Source organism: Cupressus sempervirens, chromosome 4, assembly GCF_028749045.1.
Source record: "Cupressus sempervirens isolate cs-2001-9-10 chromosome 4, ASM2874904v1, whole genome shotgun sequence".
In the NCBI taxonomy this organism is placed as follows: domain Eukaryota; kingdom Viridiplantae; phylum Streptophyta; class Pinopsida; order Cupressales; family Cupressaceae; genus Cupressus; species Cupressus sempervirens.
The window spans coordinates 346,017,798-346,040,320 of NC_143121.1; the positions used below are offsets into that span (position 1 = coordinate 346,017,798).

The following is a 22,523-nucleotide window of genomic DNA, read 5'->3' on the forward strand; positions in this document are numbered from 1 at the left end:
GATACGACAATACACAACACAAAAATGGCACATGGAAATCTCCGTTGCACTTAAAGGTCCCTTTAGAAGAGAGGCAACCCAAGACGAAGTCTTCTCATTTATATTAGAGCTCGCCAAGTGTCTCGATTCAAGGCCAATTATTGTTTAAGAAAGCGACTACTGTAAATTAGAGCTAGCCACGTGCCTCAATTCAAGACCTGTTACTGTTTAAAAAAAGCAAGCGCTATAACAGATGCCAAGTGTAAATATTGGTTTAAATATTCAGATTTGTCAAGAGTAGCCTGACAAAGATTACAATTGCAGCATGATTTTTATTTAAAATTTTCCAAATCATATTTTGTCATATAACATGCTCATCAAACAAACAATTTTTATACTTATTTTCATCTCCTGGTTCTTATACTCGCCTTATAATCAAGGAAAGAAGATATAAAAATAGATTCAAAATGTCTGAAGGTCAAAGTAGTGATGCTTCTCTCTTTCTGCAGCATTGAGCCTAGAAATTTTTTGAAAAAAAGCGATGAAGTTGGAATCAAATGGAAACAGTTTATGTGAAAAACTACCCTCAGAACTAGACAACTTAGCCAAAAGAAGTGCAGCCATCATGCCTACAGTTAACCATGCCACCACAGCTGTTCCACTTGTTACCATCTCCAACACAAAAAAATGTTCTCTTAAGCAAAGCATAATAGAGAAGAATGCACTAATCAAAACTATGATTTTGACATGAACCACATTTCCTAGCTAAAACGTATCATTATCTCAATTTACATCCAGAATGTATCAGCACCATTGTCATCTTTAAAGTCCATAATTAGAGAGCAGAGAGTCATGAATATTGCCAACATGATTACAGATGAAACTTCAACTCACAGACAAGCAGACAAATATCTATACACCGAACATCATAATATCCTGAGATCCATGGCATTACCACAAAGATTTTCCTAAAGAGACAACATAGAGGAACATACAGAAAGCATTAAAGAATTTCCAGTATCCCACACAAGTCAACCTTCAAATTAAGATAATTTTGAATGAGGTCATGCCTTAACCAATAAATTCAATAAGAATTATTCCGTCAGTTTGATAAATTTTAGTCTGATATTTAAGTCATCTCCTAAAAATACTGCATCATTTAACTAATTAAAATATCAAATTAAATAATTCCAATATGATATTAATTTCGTGAAGGAAACAAATTAAATCTGATTTGGGTAGTGTGATATTGTCAGGTTAGCGTGCTTTCCAATACACCATGGTAAATCAACAATATCTCATCTTTGCTACCCAAGCCATTCCCTATTGACTAAAATTTTCAGTGGGAGCAAAAACACGTCAATATCCAGCAGTTCATCAGAACATTACAAATTACATATAATGTGTCGATTACACTTCTGGGAAGGGGTTAACGTATAAATCTGTTCTTTCAAAAATTACATTCTCCAAATAAAATCAAGGTATAATGAGGCCATACATCCTTGTCACAAGCATGCTTCAAGAGGTGACTCAGCAACTTATGCACTACTTGTTTTGTTGTGGCATGAGCTACTGGAAGTCTACAAACTCACTCCCCACATGAAATGGTAATTACAAGAAGAAAGCTAGCAATGAAACCTATCAAGATCCTACTGGTTGTGCAACACCTTTACCTTTTGCTGCAGCTGCTGCTGCAGCGGCGGCGGCGGCTGCTGCTGCAGCAGCAGCTGAGGCTGCAGATGGTGGAGGTGGAGAAGGTGCAGTAGACGTTTGTGGCGTTGACGAAAGAGATTGAGACTGACTATTTACTTGTGCAAGCAAAGATTTGATTTGACTCCCACTGAGTGTCTCATGTTCAAGGAGTGCCTTAGCAAGTGCATGCAACTCCTTTTGGTGTGTGGTTAGAATGTGTTTTGCATTTTCGTATGCTTTTTGTAGAAATTCTCTTACTTCATTCTCAATAAGTTGTCGTGTCTCTGTGCTCATGCTCTTCCCATTGTCGTCATAGTTGTGTTCAACAACACCTACAGCCTTGCTCATTCCATATTTTGTCACCATTGCTCTGGCAAGTCTTGTTGCCTGTTGAATATCTGACGAAGCTCCTGATGTCACCTCACTTTCTCCAAAAATCAGCTCTTCTGCAACTCTTCCACCCATAGAAACATCTAGACGTGCTAGCATCTGCTTACGAGAAATACTAGTTTGGTCTACTTCAGGGAGCTGTGAAACCATTCCAAGAGACATTCCTCTTGGCACAATTGTCGCTTTATGCACAGGAAGTGCACCATCTGTGTGTATTGCCACAAGTGCATGTCCTCCTTCATGATAGGCTGTTAATCGTCTTGATTCTTCTGAAATTACAGCAGACTTACGTTCACTACCCATCATAATCTTATCTTTTGCAAACTCAAGATGTGACATGGTCACAGCTTTAGCACCATCCATTGCAGCTTTAAGAGCAGCGACATTCACCAAATTTGCAAGATCGGCCCCAGAGAATCCTGGAGTTCCTCGAGCAATAATCATTAAATCCACATCTTCTGCCTTCAAAACCTGCAGAACTAAGTCAGTTTAAAATCCAGATAAACAGTAATTTTTGAAGTTGCTTCTCATAGAGTTTGCCAAATCATGAGACAATGCTAATAATATGATCCTGACAAAAGTTAAACATCTTATAATTTCAAATCCTTTAAAGGCATTTGGTGAAGTATGTGCTAAAAGCTAAAAAAGATAAAATGAGCACAAACACCATTAAGGACAAGATTAACAGCTGCTTTATCTCGAGTGAAATGTGCACAAACACCAGTAAGAACAAGATAAATAGATCTATTACCTTTGACATGTGTGATTCCATGATTTGCCTTCGACCTTCAACATCAGGGTTGGGTACTACAACATGACGATCAAATCGACCAGGTCTGACCAATGCTTTATCCAATGATTCTGGGAAATTTGTAGCAGCAATAACTATAATTCCTTCATTTTGTTTGAATCCATCAAGCTCCACCAATAATTGATTTAAAGTCATTTTCATATATTGCTGATCTTTAGGATTGCGGCTTCCCCCAATTGCATCAATTTCATCTATAAATATGATACAAGGTGACCGCTTCTTTGCAGCTGCAAAGAGATCACGTACCCTTCGTGCTCCAACACCCACAAACATTTCTTCAAATTCACTTCCACTGCAAGAAAAGAAAGGAACTCCGGCCTCGCCAGCAATAGCCCTAGCCAGCATAGTCTTCCCTGTACCAGGGGGTCCAACAAGCAAAACTCCTTTTGGCAACTTGCCACCAAGTCTTGTAAATCGCTGTAAACAAAAGTGTAACCATTTCTCAATATAAGCATGTTCATAAAATAATCTCAATGCAAACACATCTTGCATTGTAATGTGGTATAAGTGACAGCAGGAACTGTACAGCTAAAAATGAACACAGTCCATGCAGGACAGTTGAAATTTTGAGTATGCAGAGACACAGCAATTTGTGTTTTTAAGTTCCAGTTATTGCACTATCAGTGTACTTTAATATTGTCTTAAAAAATAATGCTCATTGAGGGCATGTAAAATTTCCAAATGCCAAAAAAGAGAACATAAGCCAAGCATGCAACTTGTAACTTGATATATGCATCTGTGCCAAAAAAATCCTTTCAATTATCACCTGAAATATAGCTTACTTTTAGGTCATGTTAAGGGAGTGGGAGGCAGTGTCCACAATTTTTCAAACTGCCATGTTGAAAACACTACTAAAAACCTGTTCCCCACATTGCTAGACCTACTGCAATGATCACTTCAGTTTTCAACTAAATGAAATAAAGTTTAATAGCACCTATCCAAGCAAAATTTAACAAATTAACACAAATAGGAAAGAAGAAATAGCTCCTCACACAAGTACGAACCCAGTATCAATTCACACATTAACTACATTTTAAATTAAGTATACGACTAAATGCTAAAAAGCATCAACCAGGATTCCAGTTCTCGTAAGCTCACACTAGATCAGCCACAATATCCCGTAGCTTGTCAAATTCTTTTCTGTTTATTGACTCCTACTTTGCCTTCTTTAGAAAATTAATTTTGCAGGGCACTTGGAATTTCAATTTTCTGGCAACTCAATTTGTTCTTGGGCCTGCATATTGATATTCTTATATAGTGGTTGGCTGCAATTCCTATAATTATTGCAAAACCAGACCAGGTGTTTTTCTTTGAAACTTCAGGCAGATTTCAGCTTAAGCATTTTCATACCAATATCTGGTAATTGAGAAATCCAAGCAAACATTCTGATTTTGAATGTATTTCTGTTTGTGTCTCCTTTAAAAAATGGTTGTCGAGTGAAAGTGAGATATAGGATCAGGGACAGGATGCTACTTGATAAACAGGGTTTGGAAGAAACAGAAACAAATGTTGTTGGAATCTTGCGTAATGCAAATCGAAGAAGATTTTGCTAACACGGAAAATAAGTATCAATACATTAACAATGGAAATGATCACCTTGAAAAGTAGCATGCAGCTTTCAGCAATTACCTTTGGATCTCGTAAATAATGAACTATTTCCTCCAATTCTGCCTTGGCCTCGTCCACACCCTTCACATCACTGAATTTTGTGCTTGATTCCATACTTGGCTGCACCTCCTCATTCAGACCCAGACCTTACAAATTCAGCAAAGCCCACAAGCATTACATTCCATATGGCATATACAATGACAAAAATTGAAGACACCAAAACATGATAAGTTGAGAGCCTGAGCCCAAAGAGGCTTCAAACCCATAGTACTGATACCTTTACTAATGCCTCGATCCTCAATGAGTGCGCCAACACCAGAAATTAAAAGAAAGGCAAGTGCAATCGTTCGAAATGTGCACCAAAGTTGTTCCTTAAAATGACCCCCTTCAGCTGCCACCATATGGATGGGAGCATTTGCTGTTCCCAGAATTCCATCCTTGGTTGTAACACCAATACTTCCCAAGGAAGAGCCAGTAGATACACGTGCCCCATCTCTTGTTGAATTGGCAATGCCTGGAAATGTTTACTTCAGGTCAATATACAACACAAAAATCTTTTAAAAATTATGAAATAAATTTCCTATTTTCTAGGTGACTTATGTGAAGGGGACCTAGGACAGACAGGATCATAATATAAGTAGAAGCCTTGACTTCCAAAAACATTCAGTCAAGATTTCACATAGAAAGAACTACAAACTTTGAGTTCCACAAACAATCAGTCAAGATTTCACATATTTCTCATCTAAAGAAGGTTGAATAGATAAAAAATCCTATTGTGAGTTTCATCATCTTATCGGATAATTTTTTAGTACCAAGTCCTGAAAACTGCCATTTCTTGTCATTGACTGATTTCATTTATTACTAAAAAGGAAGTGCTCCATGGCTCGGTGGACTCAGCTCATCTATTTCCAGTTTAGCATCTAAAAGCGTATCTCACATGAGCATTCAAATAAAAAGCAGTACCTACAGACATATATTTCACGACATGTCAATTCTCACCTCTCTGCAATGTCTTCAATAATGCACTTTCATCCAGCCTGTCTACTTCCACCAATGCTTTTAAATATTCAGCAAGTGCTGACGGATTATTCTGCAGAGACGGATGGCTTTCAAAGATTCTTATCACACCTTCTGCATCATTTCTATAGAGCTCCTTCAACAGTGAAGCCTCATTTGCTCCATCATAATCCCTCACTCTCCGAGCAAAATTCCCAACATAGCCTGAGAGGAGCCTATTTTGATGATTCGGAAGATTACTTCCAATCCCTGCCATCAAAATATATAGATTAGAAATTCTGTTAGAGACTCCATGGACCGTATATGGATGCCACATGATCAAAACCTGTATGTTGCATATCAAGAAGAAATCTTTAAGAAGTATCGAACTTAGCAGCAAAAATTGTCACAGGCCATGAAACAGCAGAAGAAGAAAAAAATGTATCCTACTCGAGTAAAAAACAGTGACAGAAATGAAATATTTTCAGAGAATAATTTAATTGTCAAAATAAAATGATTTTAGAAAAAACAATGTCCAGTTCAAATTGAGAAGAATTGTCCATATACTGAATTACACATGTTCTAAATGAAAGATCCTACAGAAACCACATTAAGGATGAAATTGCCAAATAACCAACTATACCTCGGATACTTCTTAACATAAGAACAGAGAACCAATGATATCCCTGTCATACATCAGAGGGCCAAAATTCTAAGATCGCATGAGATCAGGTAGTCCATTTCTTCGAAGTTATCAATTCCAAACATGAATTCCAACTTCCAAGTCAATTCCACATGACAGGAGAAAAATATTAGGTAATGAAGCCTAAACCCTCGCACGCATCTCCAATTCGCCCCAAAAAGAAAAAATGAAAATCATATAGATGTCCTAAAGTGACAAAAAATGAAAAGTGCCCAAGGGTATGACAAATATAAGGGTGTCTAAAGCATCTTCTTGAGCCTATGTACCCGACAGGTGCATCCCCTAAAAAATAGACCCATCTCCTATAGGGAACATCTTGAGGACATAGAAAAGATGGAAATGTCTCTCCCCTCCATCACCAAATTTTCAGAAGTTCAGAAAACATTTCAAGCACATGGAAAAACTAGCACAGAATGCCTAGAAGTTCCCTGCATCCTTCAAAACAAGAATTAAAAGGCAAAGGTGTGTGGGGCCCACAAAAACCCCCACATCCATTTAGACAAAACATAAACCTAAATTAGAGACAATAATATCTAAAATCAAAAATGAAAATCCTTTTAACTATTATTCAAATTGAAAAGACAAATAAAAAATAAAAAGCTGTGAAAAAATAGTTCAATGAAGTGCACAGTGGTCAGATGAGTACAAGAAAACACCAAATCTACATTATTTGAGGTGAGTTCGGTATATAATGTTCATTTTTAACAAATCCTTTTTTGGTTTTTTTTTTTTTTTAAGTTGCAAATACTTGAGAGGGTTATCTGTACATTTTTTTTTTATGTTTGCAGTTACAGCTGTCATTTATTTTTGACAAAGAAAAAGGTGCATTGTTGAGGGTAGCAAGGATGGAGAAATTCAAACTTAACATACTAATCATGATTCATGATTCTAGGGTCCATATATATATATATATAGTTCTGTTCTACACCCAAATTTACCCAAAACCCCATTTCATAAGTGTGCCATACTAGCAAAATGGGTTCTCAAAACAAAACTTAAAAACATCAACTTCGCTTTAGGGTGAAAGTTGTTTCATTTGCTTTTGGATTCCCAAGTTGGCCATTCGACACCATAGGCACTTGTTATTTAACAATCAGAACAGCATATCCTAAATTCAAAATAAAATAAGTTTCAGAAAAGCATGTGTTATTCTGACTTTAATATTTTTTTCTGCTATATTCCTGTATTTTCAAAACTTTTGAGTGTTGGGTATAGCATTCTGAAGTGCAGATTTGATTGAAGTTTAAGTGAAACAGTTTATGTCAGACCCCAAAAAATGGAGTCTACATTCCATGTGCTGAATTTTACCATGGTATAAGAGCAGAGAATATGAAATCTTCCATGGTTCCTGTGTTTGAAACAGCTGATGCGCAAGGGAGGGAATAGTCAGAGGGTTTTAGCAAGGTATGATTAAAATTGATCCATGTCTGTGTCTGTGAGAGGCAGAAGTACATGCGACACATTATTCGGTGTGATGCCTACAATATTCCAAAGTTTGATAGGTTGATTTTAACAGTTTGTTCAGACTTTTGAGAAGCTTTAGAATGATTTTTTCTAAGTTACCATATCCGTCCCTTTCCAGGAAAATTTGACATTCGATTCGCAGGAAAGTCGAAGTCGATCCCAGTTCTGTTCACATTCGTCAATTGTCTGATGAATTCCCTGTGGATTCTTCATTTCACACCCTAGACGAATGTTGGAGGATGTAAAGCAAATTCAGGAGTTGACAGAAGAGCCCAGGCTGAATGCCACCGAATTTGGACTGAATTTGGGCAGACGACAAAAAAGCATTCACTTTTTAATGTTTTAAAAAGGCGTTAGCTAGTTTATAATAATCTATTTTATCTCTAAAATGACACCAACCCTAAAACGACGACTGAACTTCCTCATTCGACGACAGTTTCTCATTATGCCGCCCGTATTCGCACTTCCTCATTACGCCTGTTTGTGTTTACAGTTGTTTGTGTTTGGAGCTTTGTGGCTGTTTGTGTTCGTGTTTGGAGCTTTGCAGCTGTTTGTGTTCTTCGCTTCACTGAGTTCACTCATTCACCTTCATTCCAGACTCAGAGGCACCAATTACTCTTGAGGCTGAGGAAGCAATTTGTGTGTGATAGCATCATCTACAAGTGCATATCCAAAGCCTGGAATCTTTAACATGGTATCAGAGCCAGGTTTATAATGTCCTATAATTATTTCTGGGGCACGTAATCATAAGGATCCATTTTGTATGACCTGCAAAAAGAGTTTAGATGCCTTGTGTTGACTACCTGCAGTAGGTTGTTACTATCTTGACATTGTAGCGTAGAGTGCCTACCAGTTTGTTTAAAGATCACAGAAGAAGTCATAAGATAGATTGTGAACAATCAGAAAAACCAGAGAGTGAGGCCAGCACTCCCCCAGAAGGAAGCAAGAGGCAGCACACTGATGACAACCTAAAGCCGGACCCTAGTGAAAAGATCCAAGTCTGGACAACAGTTCCAGCAGAAAAGAAGATCATCCCTTCTATATATGTGTGACCAGACTCCAGCGTTGCTGAAGTTGGAAATAAAAATTTGAGTTTCTACTTGAAGAAGAAAGCAAACTAGGTCACAAGTTTTACCGTCATCAGATTTCTGGCATTCCTCTATAGATTGAACTGGTGCCTGAAGGCATTAGAGTCATTATGAGGATGACTTTGAATACAGATCTCGTTGACAGAATGAATGCACTTGGTGTTTTACCAATCGCAGAAATTAATCAACATGTGCAGCATTGCTCAGAAGTTTTGACAAATAGTGCAACAATGGTTATTTATATCAAGTAGTAGTACTTACACAAGTACTATCCCATCCAGTACTATCACTATTTCACTCAACTTGGATTTGCAGGTGATATTGAATTGCCCACAGCTAACACCCACTACATACAACAGCAAGGTTTAGTGGAGGTTAAAGATCTTCCCTTTCAGAGGAGAATTATTTGCCAACATACCCAGATCTGGTGCCAGAATTCTCCAAATACTCTGTGAAGTCATGCTGAACATTGCCATAATGTACATGAGCAGTCAAGTATAGTCAAACTATCGATATCTACATGAATATATGTATGAGCAATGCTACGGCAGTGACATGGAATATTATTAATGTGCAATGTTAACCTTCCAATACGCACGGCAATTATTTCATCTGATAAGTTTCATCAATTCCCATATAGTCATCACTCATTGATCAACATATGGAATGCCGAAGGGACCCAACAAAATAGGAATCATAAGTCACTCACAATCATCAAAAGTTCAAGTTTGCAAGGTTGGGAAGGAGAATCTCCTTAATTCTGTTTGCAATGGTGGGAGCGTCATTTTTCATTTGTTCTTTGCTGGGAGCTGCATTGTTGCTGGCGCCATTATCAGTGATCATTGCCTCCACCCCATCGCCATCTATGGTCCCTGCACCACCTGGTTGTTCTGGTGTTTGATTAAATACGAGAATAGGATGAAGAATAAACATGAGATTACCTTCATTACCTTCATAATGATGAAAGTGATAGATGACAGGTGTCTGGAGCTGAAAGATATCAGCTCCAGTGTTGAGGATGGAATAGTTCAGGTAGGAATTGCAAAATAGAATGACATTCACACTCTGTTATTATCGAACTAGCTACAAAAGTCATTGACTATATTAATTAACTCATCAATGATTGTTTATTGAGTTATTATGATCTAGAAAAAGGTGTGGAAAACTCAAATAAATATTTCAATGGAAATCAATATGATCTTGGGGTTGAGCTGGCATGAATGATTCTAAGACGGCATACATGACATGTATATTGACATTGCTTCATTTTTTTCAACTAGAACATGGATCAGAGAAACATTGTCTCGTTTCAAACCAACTTTGTCACTCATGTTGGGAGTTGCAATTATTAAACTCCATCATATTTCTGAAAATATATCACAACTAGTAACTCAAGAATCATTTTAGAAACTTTTATTCGATGTGATTAATCATTCAGGAAAGTTTAACTATTTTATAACCACAGTGTTCATTAGTGAAATAGCTCTGTTCAGTATTTCAGAGGATGTTGTATATCAGTTGAGGAAGTTAGAGGGTGTTGTATATCGATTGAGGAAGTTACTGCTAATCAAATTGTGCTTGCTAGAATATCGTTAAGGAAGCCAGATTGCTACAGTTGAAGGTGTGCTATTATAATACAACATATATTCCCTTATCAATTCTTGTGGTGCCACTGAAATTTCTTCTGAGGTGGACAATAGGAGAATATTCAAGCCTACTTATAAGTGTTGCAAATATTTGAAAGATTTTTAAAACATCTCTTTACCATAAAGAGTACCATGTCAAAGAGGAGGTTAAATATTTTAGACAAAGCATTTTGTGTATTAAATTAAAATTGTTTGCGAATTATTGGGAAGCAAAATAAACTTTTTGGAAGATTCTAAGGTACTGAGAGATACCTTAGGAAAGAAGTTTTTTAATATTTGATGTGATGTAAAATTATTCAAACTCATATAAGTGGGAATTTTAATTGTGGGGGGAATAAGAACCAATGTTTCATTCCTGTTGTTTGGCAAATGCTTATATCAAGACACTATCTGTTTTTTTTTCATATGGACCTGTTGTGTGGTTTTCACACCATCGCCCCATTTCAAATGGGGACCCCTTCATTTTTTTTGGTTTTAGCTGGTAGGACTAGTTGTCTTAGACAGTTTTGGTTGAACTTTTTTTTTCAAGTCCCCAGTCCCAAGGTGAGTGTGAGCAATTTTGGCTTGTTGGGAAACAAGTTTTGATGTCAGGTTTGTGTAAGTATTTTGATGCAACTTAGGAGGATTTTTGTGGTCCAAGTCCAAGTGAAAAGTGAAATTTATTGGTTCAGGAGAGATGGGTTGCTATGTTGGAAAAGGGGATGAAGTTTGTGAAAGAACCAAGTTTTGGTGGAAATTTCGGATTTTCCTAAATCTCCCCCTTGGTGGATATTTCAAATCTCCCCCCTTGATGGAAATTTTGGATCTTCAGAAATCTCCCCTTTGGTGGAAATTTCAGATCTTCTTAAATCTCCCCTTAGGTGGGAATTCCGCATCTTTTGAAATCTCCCCTTTGGTGACTTGGTGGAAATTTTGGATCTTCTGAAATCTCCCACTTGGTGGAAATTTTGCATCTTCCGAAATCTCCCCCTTTAGAAACTTTGTATCTTCTGAAATTTCCCTCATCCCTTCCCATCTACTACCAAGCGCTAAAATTGTTTTAACATGAAATATTTTGCCTCCTAAAAATGAAAATTCGAGATTAATGGTGTTAAGGTGACCCTAGCTCCAAGGGCGGTGATATTATTTTTCCAATTAAATTTAAAAATCTGGGCATTATCATGACTAAGATGCCTAACTTTGAATGGTCTTAAAGGGGAGCTTTGAATTACTTCAAGACCAATTGAATGGGAAGAGTTACAAGAGAAATGAATTTTAATGCAAAATGGGATGAATTTTGTTTTTTACTGATGTGATTTAATTTTCAGATTTCTTCATGAACTCAATGCTGTTTTCCTTTGTTTGCAAGGTAAATTCAAGAAGGAGAAGCTAGCGGGCAAGGTGATGATCAAGGCCTCAAACTTCAAGTGGACACTACAAGGGAAGATGGATCAAGCCTAAGGACTCCAGTGAGAAGGAAGGATTCATGGTCAAGCTATCGACCTACAAACTCAAGTCAGAATCAAGAGGAAATTCAGGAAAGCGCAGAAGATCCAGCTGCATGAGAACATCTTCAAGAGGAAGCAAGAAAGATCAGGTTCATGGGTTCATAAAGCTGCAAGCTGTGTCAGAAGGTTCGAGTTCGACAACAATAAAATTCGAATAAAGTTCGGGAAGGCCAAAAATATTCAAAAAAAATCAACATAAATTCGTCTTAAATATTATATTTTAAAAAATATATATATATATATATATATGAAATTTAAAAAAAAATATATATATATTATATTAAATTTCAATATAATATAAATACATTTTAAAACATATTTGTATTTTAAAGTTTTAAAAGGTAATTTAAATATTACTAATATATAATAACAATTATATTAGATTTTTAATACTAATATAAATATATTATAATTTAAATTTTAAAATGTTAGACTTTAATATATTAATAAAAACAAATCAAATAACAAATCTAATGATTCAAAACATAATAAAAATAGATCTAAAAAATACTGAATATTATAATTAAGATAATATACTAAACTCTAAAATATATTATAATTAAAAAACAAATCTAGATGATTTAATAATAAGATATTAAATTTTTATTTAAAATAAATTTAGAACAAAACAAAACATAAATATTAAGTCTAAATGTTTATAAATTAAATCTACATAAAAGTGAAAGAGAAGCCAAACTTTTAACCTATCGACCTGAATTATTTTCTTTAGAGGAGCCAAATCATTTACTCCAAGCTTGTTTCCGCTGATGGAGTATGAGCTTCTGTCCGCACCATGGATATGGATTTTTTTCCCTACTCGGTGGTGGATATCCATCTGCCCATTAATGTCGTCCAATATTAAATTGCTGTAAAAAATATTCATGGCTGAAAACTTGCTTGCTGCTTGACCTTAAAAGGCTCCAGAAACAATTTTTTAATATGTTTTATTTTAACAGACTGCACCCTTCCTTCCTACGAATCTTAGGATAAATTTTAACGATTTTTTAACAAACTTTTGACATTCGCCAAATTCTAAACTTCATGATGAAGATCGAGCGAACCCTGTGACTAAGGATGCAAGTGATTCAAGTAGATTCCATGAGGAAATTTCAAAGGATGGAGAAACAATTGTTTGCCTCCTCCAACAAGAAATTTCAGTTTCAAGCACAGTCAATCATAATGTGTCAAGTGTCCTATTTTCTCACTAGCTATCAAAATCGTTGTAATTTTCTTACTGGGCCACAAATTGGTGCCTTCATGTAATTGGTTGCAAATTTGGCAACCCTTATTAGGGTTTGTGGGAAGAAATCTCGGCCCTTGTTCTTGAATCAATCTTAGCACTTCATTGTAATTGGGTAACTATAAAAGGCCAAGACCTTCTCATTTGTAGGGGGGTTAGATAAGAGGAGCTAATAAGAGATTAGAGGTAGTAGAGAGCTAGAGTAATGTAGGGTAGCTAAGGGAAAGACTTGACGAAGTTGTTGCTATGATAATTGTCAAAGTAATTGATGATTAATTGTTGGTTCTTCATGGTAGATTACTTGTTATTGCTTTTAAGTGTCGCATGGTTTCCTCAATCTTTCACTTGGAGTAGACTTGTTTTCAAGTTGAAGTAGTTTAGTTGAATGGAAGTTGTTGTGGATGTTTACTTGTTTGACTCTAAAAAATCTAGGTCACTAGCCTCTTGCCGATGGTAAGGGTGCCTTGCGTGGTAAGCCAATGAAAATACTTAAGTTCGATTGATGTTCAATCTTTGGTTTACATCCAGATGATGGAATTGGAGAGAGGATATTGATGTGAAAATCATGTGTATTCCTTAGAAGCTTGCACTAGGTCGGTGGAGCAGCTAGTGAGATTACACCTAAGTCATCCATGATTCCTTTCGTTCCCAGTTAGAGGTAGAAATAGTAGTAAAAGTAAAGTTTAATTTGAAGTGGATGTTTGAAGATCAAAGTCACATTTTCATTGCACATTATAGAGCCAAACCTTTAGAAGTGCAAAGACTTGATATCCATTGAATGAATAGCATTATGTCCCTTCGTGATAACCAGCATATCACATCATAAAATTGAGTTAGGTTCACGATTAAGAAGGAACCTTGAAGTCATTTCATAATCTTACTTTGCAAGCTTATCATGAGAGATGACCTTATATCAAGAGAAGATTGACTATTTGGTGTTTGACCTCGAAGCATTAAGTATTTGATTTTGCATGTTGTAGTGGAACAAAACTCACATCAATGAGAACCTCATTGGAGCAATATCAAGGATGCACGGATAAGTATTCATTATCTTTGATTATTACATTTATCTACTTGTATTTCTATACAAATTATAAAGATATTTTTGTCTTTATCTTTTTCGTTTGTCTCTAGAGACGTTCTTGCAAGAAAACAAGATTGGTACTTTACACATGCTACCAAATATTGTGTAGAACTCAATCTTATGGTAGTAGCTCGAAATAAGTTTGAACTATAATTTATTAGTCTTATGATGATCATGATGGGTAAAGGGATGCTCTTGAAGCTAATATCCTTGATGATTGAGATAGTGATTATCCTTCTATATCAAGAGTGATCAGTTCATCAAAGGCAACTCTGGACAAAGAGAGGGAACAAATAAATGACATGTTTCAGTTGAGTTCGGATAATTTTGGTCATATTGGTTTAGAAAGAGTAGACTATGTTGAGATTGTTCCTCTACTGATCAGAAAACTATTGTAGTTAAACGACTATGATTCTTGGAATGAAGTTCCATGTCTATAGGCTAGAAGGCCTTACGTGAATATCTAGACTATGACATTCCTAGTTGGATCTATACTTATTGTCAAATATAGACAATAAGTATAGACCTTGTAATCTTTCAATATTTGACAAATATTTTTATTGTCACAAAAGAGGTATGAACCTTCCAGTGTGCCAAAATCAAGCCTTACTACTAGCACCATTCCAATTCCAAAGAGAATTTTGAAAGTATCTAAAATGTATTTCTTCGTGGAAATTTTAAGCAGAGTTGCAAGAACACGTAAAATAGCTTCCTCAAACTGTCATAGTTGAATAAGGAAAATAGAATTCCTAGTGGATAAAATCTATCCTAAAATTGTGAAAACTAAATCATATTGGTGCCATAAACAAACGACTTTGAGAGCTTCCCAAAGATGCCTATAATTGAAATTCTAAATAATGTTGTGTCACCTATGTCTTGTGCAAATCAAAATGCAGGAACTGTTATTTAACATCATCACATGATTTTTAAATATCATAAAAAGAAAAATCACATGTTCAACTAAACAACAAATTTTGTTTTATATTTAATGGCTTAATTTTTCACTCACCATGCTTAAAGTGGCACCCGTGTCTCTCCTAGATAATGAACATGCAGTTGTTACATCCTATTTGGGAAATTTGTATGTCACCTACAAAAACCAAAAAAAGGGACTATTCTCTCTATTTCAAGCTACTTCAAAATTGTTTTAAAGATTTCTTTTTTTTTTTAAGTGTAAATGGACCTTGCTGACCCCTATTGTGAGGTTTTCACACCATTGCCCCATTGCAAATGGGAACCCCCTCTTTTCGCTGGTAGGTTTAAATAGTAGTGTGAGTTTGGCAACAATCTAGGATTTCAAAGGCTTTCTTGGTTTAGAACTTGAACATTTGGAAATTTTGGTTAAGTTTAAAATGGGAAATAAAGACAGAAATTGAGGTGAGGTAAAAATGGCCTAAGTGTGAAATGGGGTTGAGACTCTTCTTTATTCCTAGAAAATGGAGCTGAGACTCTACGTTCCTAGCATATTGAGAAGAGACTCCTCTTCGTCCAAGTGAAAAGGAGATGTGACATCTCTTCGTCTCTAGTGAAAAGGAGAAGAGACATTTCTTCGTACCAAGGAAATGGAGATGAAGCCTCTCCTCATCTCGAATGGGGGGGACAAAGCCTCTCCTCATCTCAAATTTAAGATGGAGGAAGCCCCTTCTCATCTCATGTTTGAATAAAAAAAGAAAGTGATGAGCATGGCGATTAAAATTCAAGCGTACCATTAGACGACGAACATTTAATATTTTTAGACCTTGCATTGAGCTTTGGATTAAATATTTAGTAAGATTTCAAGCGAGGGGAAATCAATTTTAATGGCATTAATGGGGATGGAAATTTATTTCATATTAAGATAACACCCAAATTCGTCTCAATTTTGCACAATAAATAAGTTTTAAATTGAGATGAGATTAAATTTACTTCGATTTTGCAAAATGAAAATGGGTTTTATAAATTTAGATGAGATTAGATTTACCTAGATTTTACAAAATATGGATTGATTTTAACTATTAATTCATTCATTCATCCATTGTGGCATTGATTTTATCCAAATGGCATTGATTAGAACAAATGGGCAATTGAAATTAATGCAAAATAAATCATAAGTAACAATAAATTAAATATTTTCCAATCAATCTGAAGGTGTAAAAGACCATGCATTAAATGAATTACTCCAAGGTCCTCGAAATTGCAAAAATATCAATGAAGTTCGACCAAGGGGGACCCAATTCAGATTTATTATTCAATAAGTCTTTTAATTTATATATTTAGCGTCGATTTTAACTAAGGAAAAAAACATTTTTTTAGATGATGTTGTTTATCATTGGTTGAAAATCAATTTAAAGATAAGAGATGAGATTTCAATTTGCATTAACCAATTAAATTTTGTTATTGGAAATTAAAAAAGAAAATTTGCAATGATTTTTGGAGTCTTACTAACTTGATATGTTGAAATTATTATTTAAAATTTTACAATTATTTACAGGTGGTTTGTCTTGCAGGTTAAGGTGATGAGGTGGCAAAATGGTTTTTTTCTAATTAGTTCTTGGTTGTATTTGAATTTTCTGGTGGCTTCTTCTACAAGTGCCCTCTTTTGGTTGGCTCGTGGGTTAGTGCATCTTATTAAGTGGCTATGCCTAATCTATTTTCCTACTGGACCAAGAAGGAAATATAATTTTTTAATTGGCCCACATGGTGGTGCTTGATTGTAATTAGGTGGACATTTAATATTTGTAGCTATGGTTATAGAAACCCTAATTAGGGCTTAAATGTGGATTAATCTTGGCACTTGATTTCAAATTAATCTTGCTCATTCATTATAAAGTTTCTCCCTATATAAAGGCTTGCTTGCATCATTTGCAAGAGGGTTATGTTAAAGAATCATTGCCAAAGTACTACCAAAATTCTCTATTCATTATTGGTTTTCATGGTGGATATATGATAATTTTGGAGTATTGCATGGTTCCATGCATCTCTCATTTAGAGTACGATTTCATTTCATTTTTTTAGAAGTAGTTTAGTTGGATGATAAAGATTGTGGATGTTTACTTCCTTGACCTGAACAAATCCCGGCCACTAACCTCTTGTTGAATGTAAGTGTGGCTTGTGTGATTAGTGGATGATCAAAAACACTTAACTTCAATTGATATTTAATCTCTGGATTGCATCCATTTGATGGGATTGAAAAGGAGATATTGATGTTGATACTATCAAAGTATAACTTAGAAGCTTGCACTAGGTGTGTAGAGTCACTAACAAGATTGCATCTGATAGACTCCAAGTCATCCAAAATTCCTTGCATTCAAATTCGAAGTAGAAGTAGGAATTTAGTTGAAGTTGAAGTTGAAGTAGAAGTTGAAAAATCTAAACCGCATTTTCATTGAACATTGTAAAGCCAAATCTATAAGAGAAAGAGTTGATATCCATTGAATGAACAAGCTTAAGTCCCCTAAGTGATTACCAGCAAATCAAATTATTTAACTAAGCAAATATCCACATTGAAGGGAACCTCAAGTCATTTCATGATCATAATTTGCAAGCTTAGCATGAGAGATGACCTTATTCAAGAGATATTTGGATAGTTAGTGTTTCACCTCGAAACATTAAGTGTTTGATTTTGTATGTTGTAGTGGAACAAAACTCACAACCACCACCCCCAACCACAATTTATAAATCTATAACAAAAAAAGTTCATAGGGGAAACAGCTTTAAGAACAGCTGTGGCAGAAATGTAAGAAATAAAATTATTTCAAGGTTGATTTGTACATTCCTCCCATCTCATACAGATTATGCAACTATTTTAAGAGCCCAACTATTTGCAACTATGCATATTTTACTATTGCAGATGGGTGAGAGCAATTTAGAAAGCCACAGCTGTCAGATCGTCAAACACAAGCACAATTCCATGTGAAACAAATACAGTCCATTTTCCTAGACCACAAGCAATAACCCAGGCATAGTAAAAGGCCTTTATATGTTATAAAGAATTTTTAACAGAAAAAAGATGGAGATTTTACCATTGCCATTATAAAGCAGCCGGAAAGTTCAATTAAAATATATGCCACGATTATTGCTTGAAACTCTCACAACTAAGAACATTTTGAATCCAAAAAGAATTCACAAACTAGTTATTGAAAATTCAAAATTACATTGGCCAAAACAAGTTTTCAGTAGACTGACACTTAGTAAGCTTTTAAGCAGTTGCAACCTTCTAACCTCAATTCTCCAGTGGCATATTTGAGAAACGTAAACAAGAACTGAGAATAATCTGACAATACTTTTATAGCTATATGATTAGACACATATAGATTTGATAATGAAATGCATTGTTATTGGCTCTTAATTCAGTGAGAATTAGTATCATAAGCCTGGTTGTAGCTAAGTTCACAGAAAAGCTGTCTGACAACTATAGTACTCAACACTAGTCATCAAAGCAGAAGAAAATTGATGAGCTCGTTACACAAATATAGGAAAGTCTGTGAAACTAATATCTTAATTCTAGATTATGCAGAAGTGATGATAAAAAGAGCTGAAGCAGAGATCCGTGAAACTTGAACATTAAAGTGTCCAAATATCTCTTACTAAGCTGATATGAAATTTACTAGATTGAGATACCATTTCTCAGTTTCATTGCAACTTAGTTATTAATGTGTCAATGTTTTCAAATTTCAATAATTAGATGAAATGTTACAAATTTGGAAGGTTTTGCATTGTACTTTAGCATAATATCAAATGAACAAACACAAATTGTAACAAAGCCATGATTTTTGACTTCTCACTTTGTAAAACAACACTCCTTATTTTAAAAGAGAACAATATTTACCCACTCTCTCATAACCTTGGCACTAAAACACAATTTCTATACGAAATCCTTCACATTTGAGGTCTTTGCTTTATAAAATTGATATATCCTTTCTCTACAATTGTTTGTAATGTGTTGTGCAGCTTTTTGAGCCTCTCAAATTTCATTTTGTTTCAGCTATTATGTGATGCAGAGCTGCTGGAAGCCAACGGACTCGATCCCACAAATCACTTGGGTTGCAAGACTTCCTCAATTTCACAAATGGAGTACAATGTTCACGCTTCCACACCCCAACGAAAAACCTAAGTTACCATATTCGCTGGTCAACCCCCGATTTTAAATTTTGATTCACTCGACATTCAAATTGGTTCGAATTCGTATCACATTCACATATTTTTCTAGAAACATTCCTGTAAAAGCACCACACAGGACCCTGGTCAAATGTAAGGTGACTTTGACAGACTTCAGACTTCTCCCGACAATTTAAAAACACATTTCTCTTTTTTTCGGCAAAATTGGGCCTACTTTCCCATGACGCTAACACAGGTTTTGTTCTTTAGTGAAGATATTTAATATTTTTTTGCCTTTCCTAAAGTTTCAACCTAAAGTCACCCGCATTTGTAATACATTGAGAATATACGGCGTGCGAGGAACAACGATGTGGGCTCAGCAAAAAGTGGTGCTTACAAAAGATTGCAAGCTCATTTTACAGAAAATCACGGGCTCAGTTTTTACAAAAAACAGCATAAGCAAGCAAAAATTGACAACTTACAGTAATATACTAAACCAGTAATCAATGATGTAAGAGTAAAACTAATTGATTTTTAAGGGCATGATAATTAGTAGATCTTTGGTTTCATGTCAATTAAATACACTGTAATTAAAAATGGCCAGAAATGATAATAAGACATGCCCCTTAAACATAGCATTTCAATTGCAAAGTATAACAAATCAATTGAAACATCAAGCCGATAAAAGGGAGGGGGGAACTGGAAATCTTGTCATTCAGAAAACAAGGGTGGTACAAAATTAGATCATATATATATATATATATAAAGTTCTTTACAGATGATCCAAAGACTAACCCAAACCAAAACCGAAAAAAGGAGCAAATGTCAAACCCGCATCTGAACCAGAAATCCGAACCGGCAACTTAGATGTAGACTAATAAACATTATAACCAACTTGTCTAACCCAATTAATCGCAATTTGGATCATCCTTTGTGTCATAACCAAATTCTGTAGCAAATAGGACTGGACAGACCCAGTTAACAATTGCGCCTAATGAACTGGTTTTTCAGGGCTCAACTTTTAGTAACCCTAAAGGACCCCAACAACTAAACACAGATTCAATACCCTTTTTGGACAAATAACACATTCCAGACTTTCAAAACCCAACTCCAACATTTGACTAGCAAACCACCTATTAGGACAATAGGCTTACTAGGCCTAATTAGGTCTCAATTGTGGAGCTGCTACTAACAATCGAGCTAAAGGCTCCAAACTCAATTTGAACGACTCAATTTCACCAATCTGTAACCACCCATTTGCATCTATGTAGCAATAAACCAGTAACTTCACTCTTATCAGTCACATTGAGATGCTCGGCTAGGGCTTAATACTTATCCCAGCTCCCTGCAAGTTTGAACGTGAAACAAACTTTATTTGAGAAGGCATATCTATTGCTTGCAGTCCCCAAAAGGCAGCTAAAACCTACAGGAGAATCTTCAAGTAGTAAGGCATTTTCTGCAAAACCCTCACTAGACCGGGAATTTAGAATCAATCTCAGGAAAATTGCCACAAAAACATACTAGGACTTATCCAAATTCAGCAAGTTTGATTCAAATGAAAGCAAACATCCTACTCTACAAGAGAGCACAAAAATTTTGCAATTCAATAGTTCATCAACACTTCAGAATCCAACTAAAACAAGAAAAAGTTACGAGAAAACTCAAAACAACTTTGTATTACTTCCCCTCACTGCTACTTGGTTGTACAACTGATCAAAATCTATATTAAACTGAGTTGAGGCAGTTCATATTCCTTCTACCAGTGACTCTTGACCTTCCATATTCGTTAGGTGAGAGATTCTTAACCTTGTGCATTGTCGTCAAAATGCAATTTTGACAACACTGCATACTTTTGTCCTTGTGCTGATTCCTCGTCTTTTTGTGAATCTTTTGTCTAACTGCCTTCTACTCAACTGAAAGATCCAAGTTGACATCCAGTTGCCACATGGACATTACACGCCTTGATTAACCTATAGCACTTCAAAAATTTGGATCAGAGATCCATAAAACAAAATTTGGATCTGAAATAGTGAATGTTTCACTATTCGGCAAATGTGAAAACAGGGAATTTGTGAAGCAGCAAAAGTAACCTATTAAGGTCTTTTTGGCTCAGATATGGTGTGTCTTTTGGGGTTGCCCCTGCATCACTATGGAACATATCATAGTAGCTTAGTTCTAAGCCACAGTCACTGCAAGGAATCAGGGTTCCATGGTATGAAAAAAAGAAAGCTGTAAGTACACCTAGCAATTGCAAAGTTAATCACGGCCGACTGTCAGCCATGTCTTGACAAAAGTAAAAAAGTAACATTCAGAATCTGTATCATTCTCAAAATCAGAATTGAACCAAACTCAAGATGACCTTCCATGGTCAAATAAAGTAAATCAGATAGATATACTTACGAAAGATGGTTATTTAATTTTAAATTCTTAAAACAAACCTGAATCCTTCTGGAGATTATACAGAACATGCTGAAGCCTGTGACCCAAAAGTGGAAATGACGACGATTGCCTTGAATGTCTGACGACTGATCCAACCTGAGTAAAGTTGCAAGAGTAACAATATCACTAGAAGGCAATTAAACACAATCTATAATCATATATCTTTATTTTGAGCATAAAGAGACAAGATTCAATTATTAAAAAAGGGTATATATAATTATTTTCAATATCATCTTATCTATAGCTTTAGCTAGGGGAACAAAGGGGAGAGATTAACGATATGGTTTATGTCTAAGTAAAGCTGTACATGGTATGGGTGCTGCATTGATATAATTCATGGACAAGGGGGTGTTTGATTATTCATCTGCAAAACCTTTATTGAATCTGTGTGACCCTGCAAACAAAGCACCTCAAATATACATCCTTACAAAGGCAACAATAGTTTCAAAAAAACACATTAACTTGTCAAATAGCTCACAATATATGGCAAATCACTCACCCTGAAGTTGAACAGAAAGAAACAAAATAAGAAGGGAACAAATTTATTGTAATTTTATTTGATGCTATTAATGATTGCTCAGTGTTTCTAGAATTAAATTTGCCCAAATTTTGCCACATGAATTTAATGGTAATTTTTAAACAATTTTTCATTTCCTGATGGCATCCAGCAAATTTCATTATTACATTGATGATGGCCCCAACTCTGTGAGGCATCCTAAAACAATGAACAGCAATAAAAAGTTGGCCTCATAAAAAAGTGCTAAATAGCCTGAGCTGGTTAGAAAAATCAATCCAAAGAAATGGGTCATCTTCACAGGCA

The 22,523-nt window shown here is 35.4% G+C and overlaps 1 protein-coding gene across 2 annotated transcripts in view; it reads right to left on the bottom strand.

Annotated features, from left to right (window-relative positions):
* Positions 1-1,159: 1,159 nt before the first annotated feature.
* FTSH4 (FTSH protease 4) overlaps positions 1,160-22,523 on the bottom strand; it is a 44,547-nt gene continuing 23,183 nt past the window's right edge. For both annotated transcript variants that reach the window (XM_089825153.1, XM_089825152.1), the window contains exons 3-8: positions 21,703-21,799; positions 5,480-5,746; positions 4,758-4,994; positions 4,502-4,626; positions 2,813-3,289; positions 1,160-2,532 (exon numbers count right to left, since the gene is read on the bottom strand). In XM_089825153.1, the coding sequence (XP_089681279.1) occupies positions 1,621-2,532; positions 2,813-3,289; positions 4,502-4,626; positions 4,758-4,994; positions 5,480-5,746; positions 21,703-21,799 (2,115 nt within the window). In that variant the 3' untranslated portion in view covers positions 1,160-1,620. The remainder of the gene's footprint in view (positions 2,533-2,812; positions 3,290-4,501; positions 4,627-4,757; positions 4,995-5,479; positions 5,747-21,702; positions 21,800-22,523) is intronic.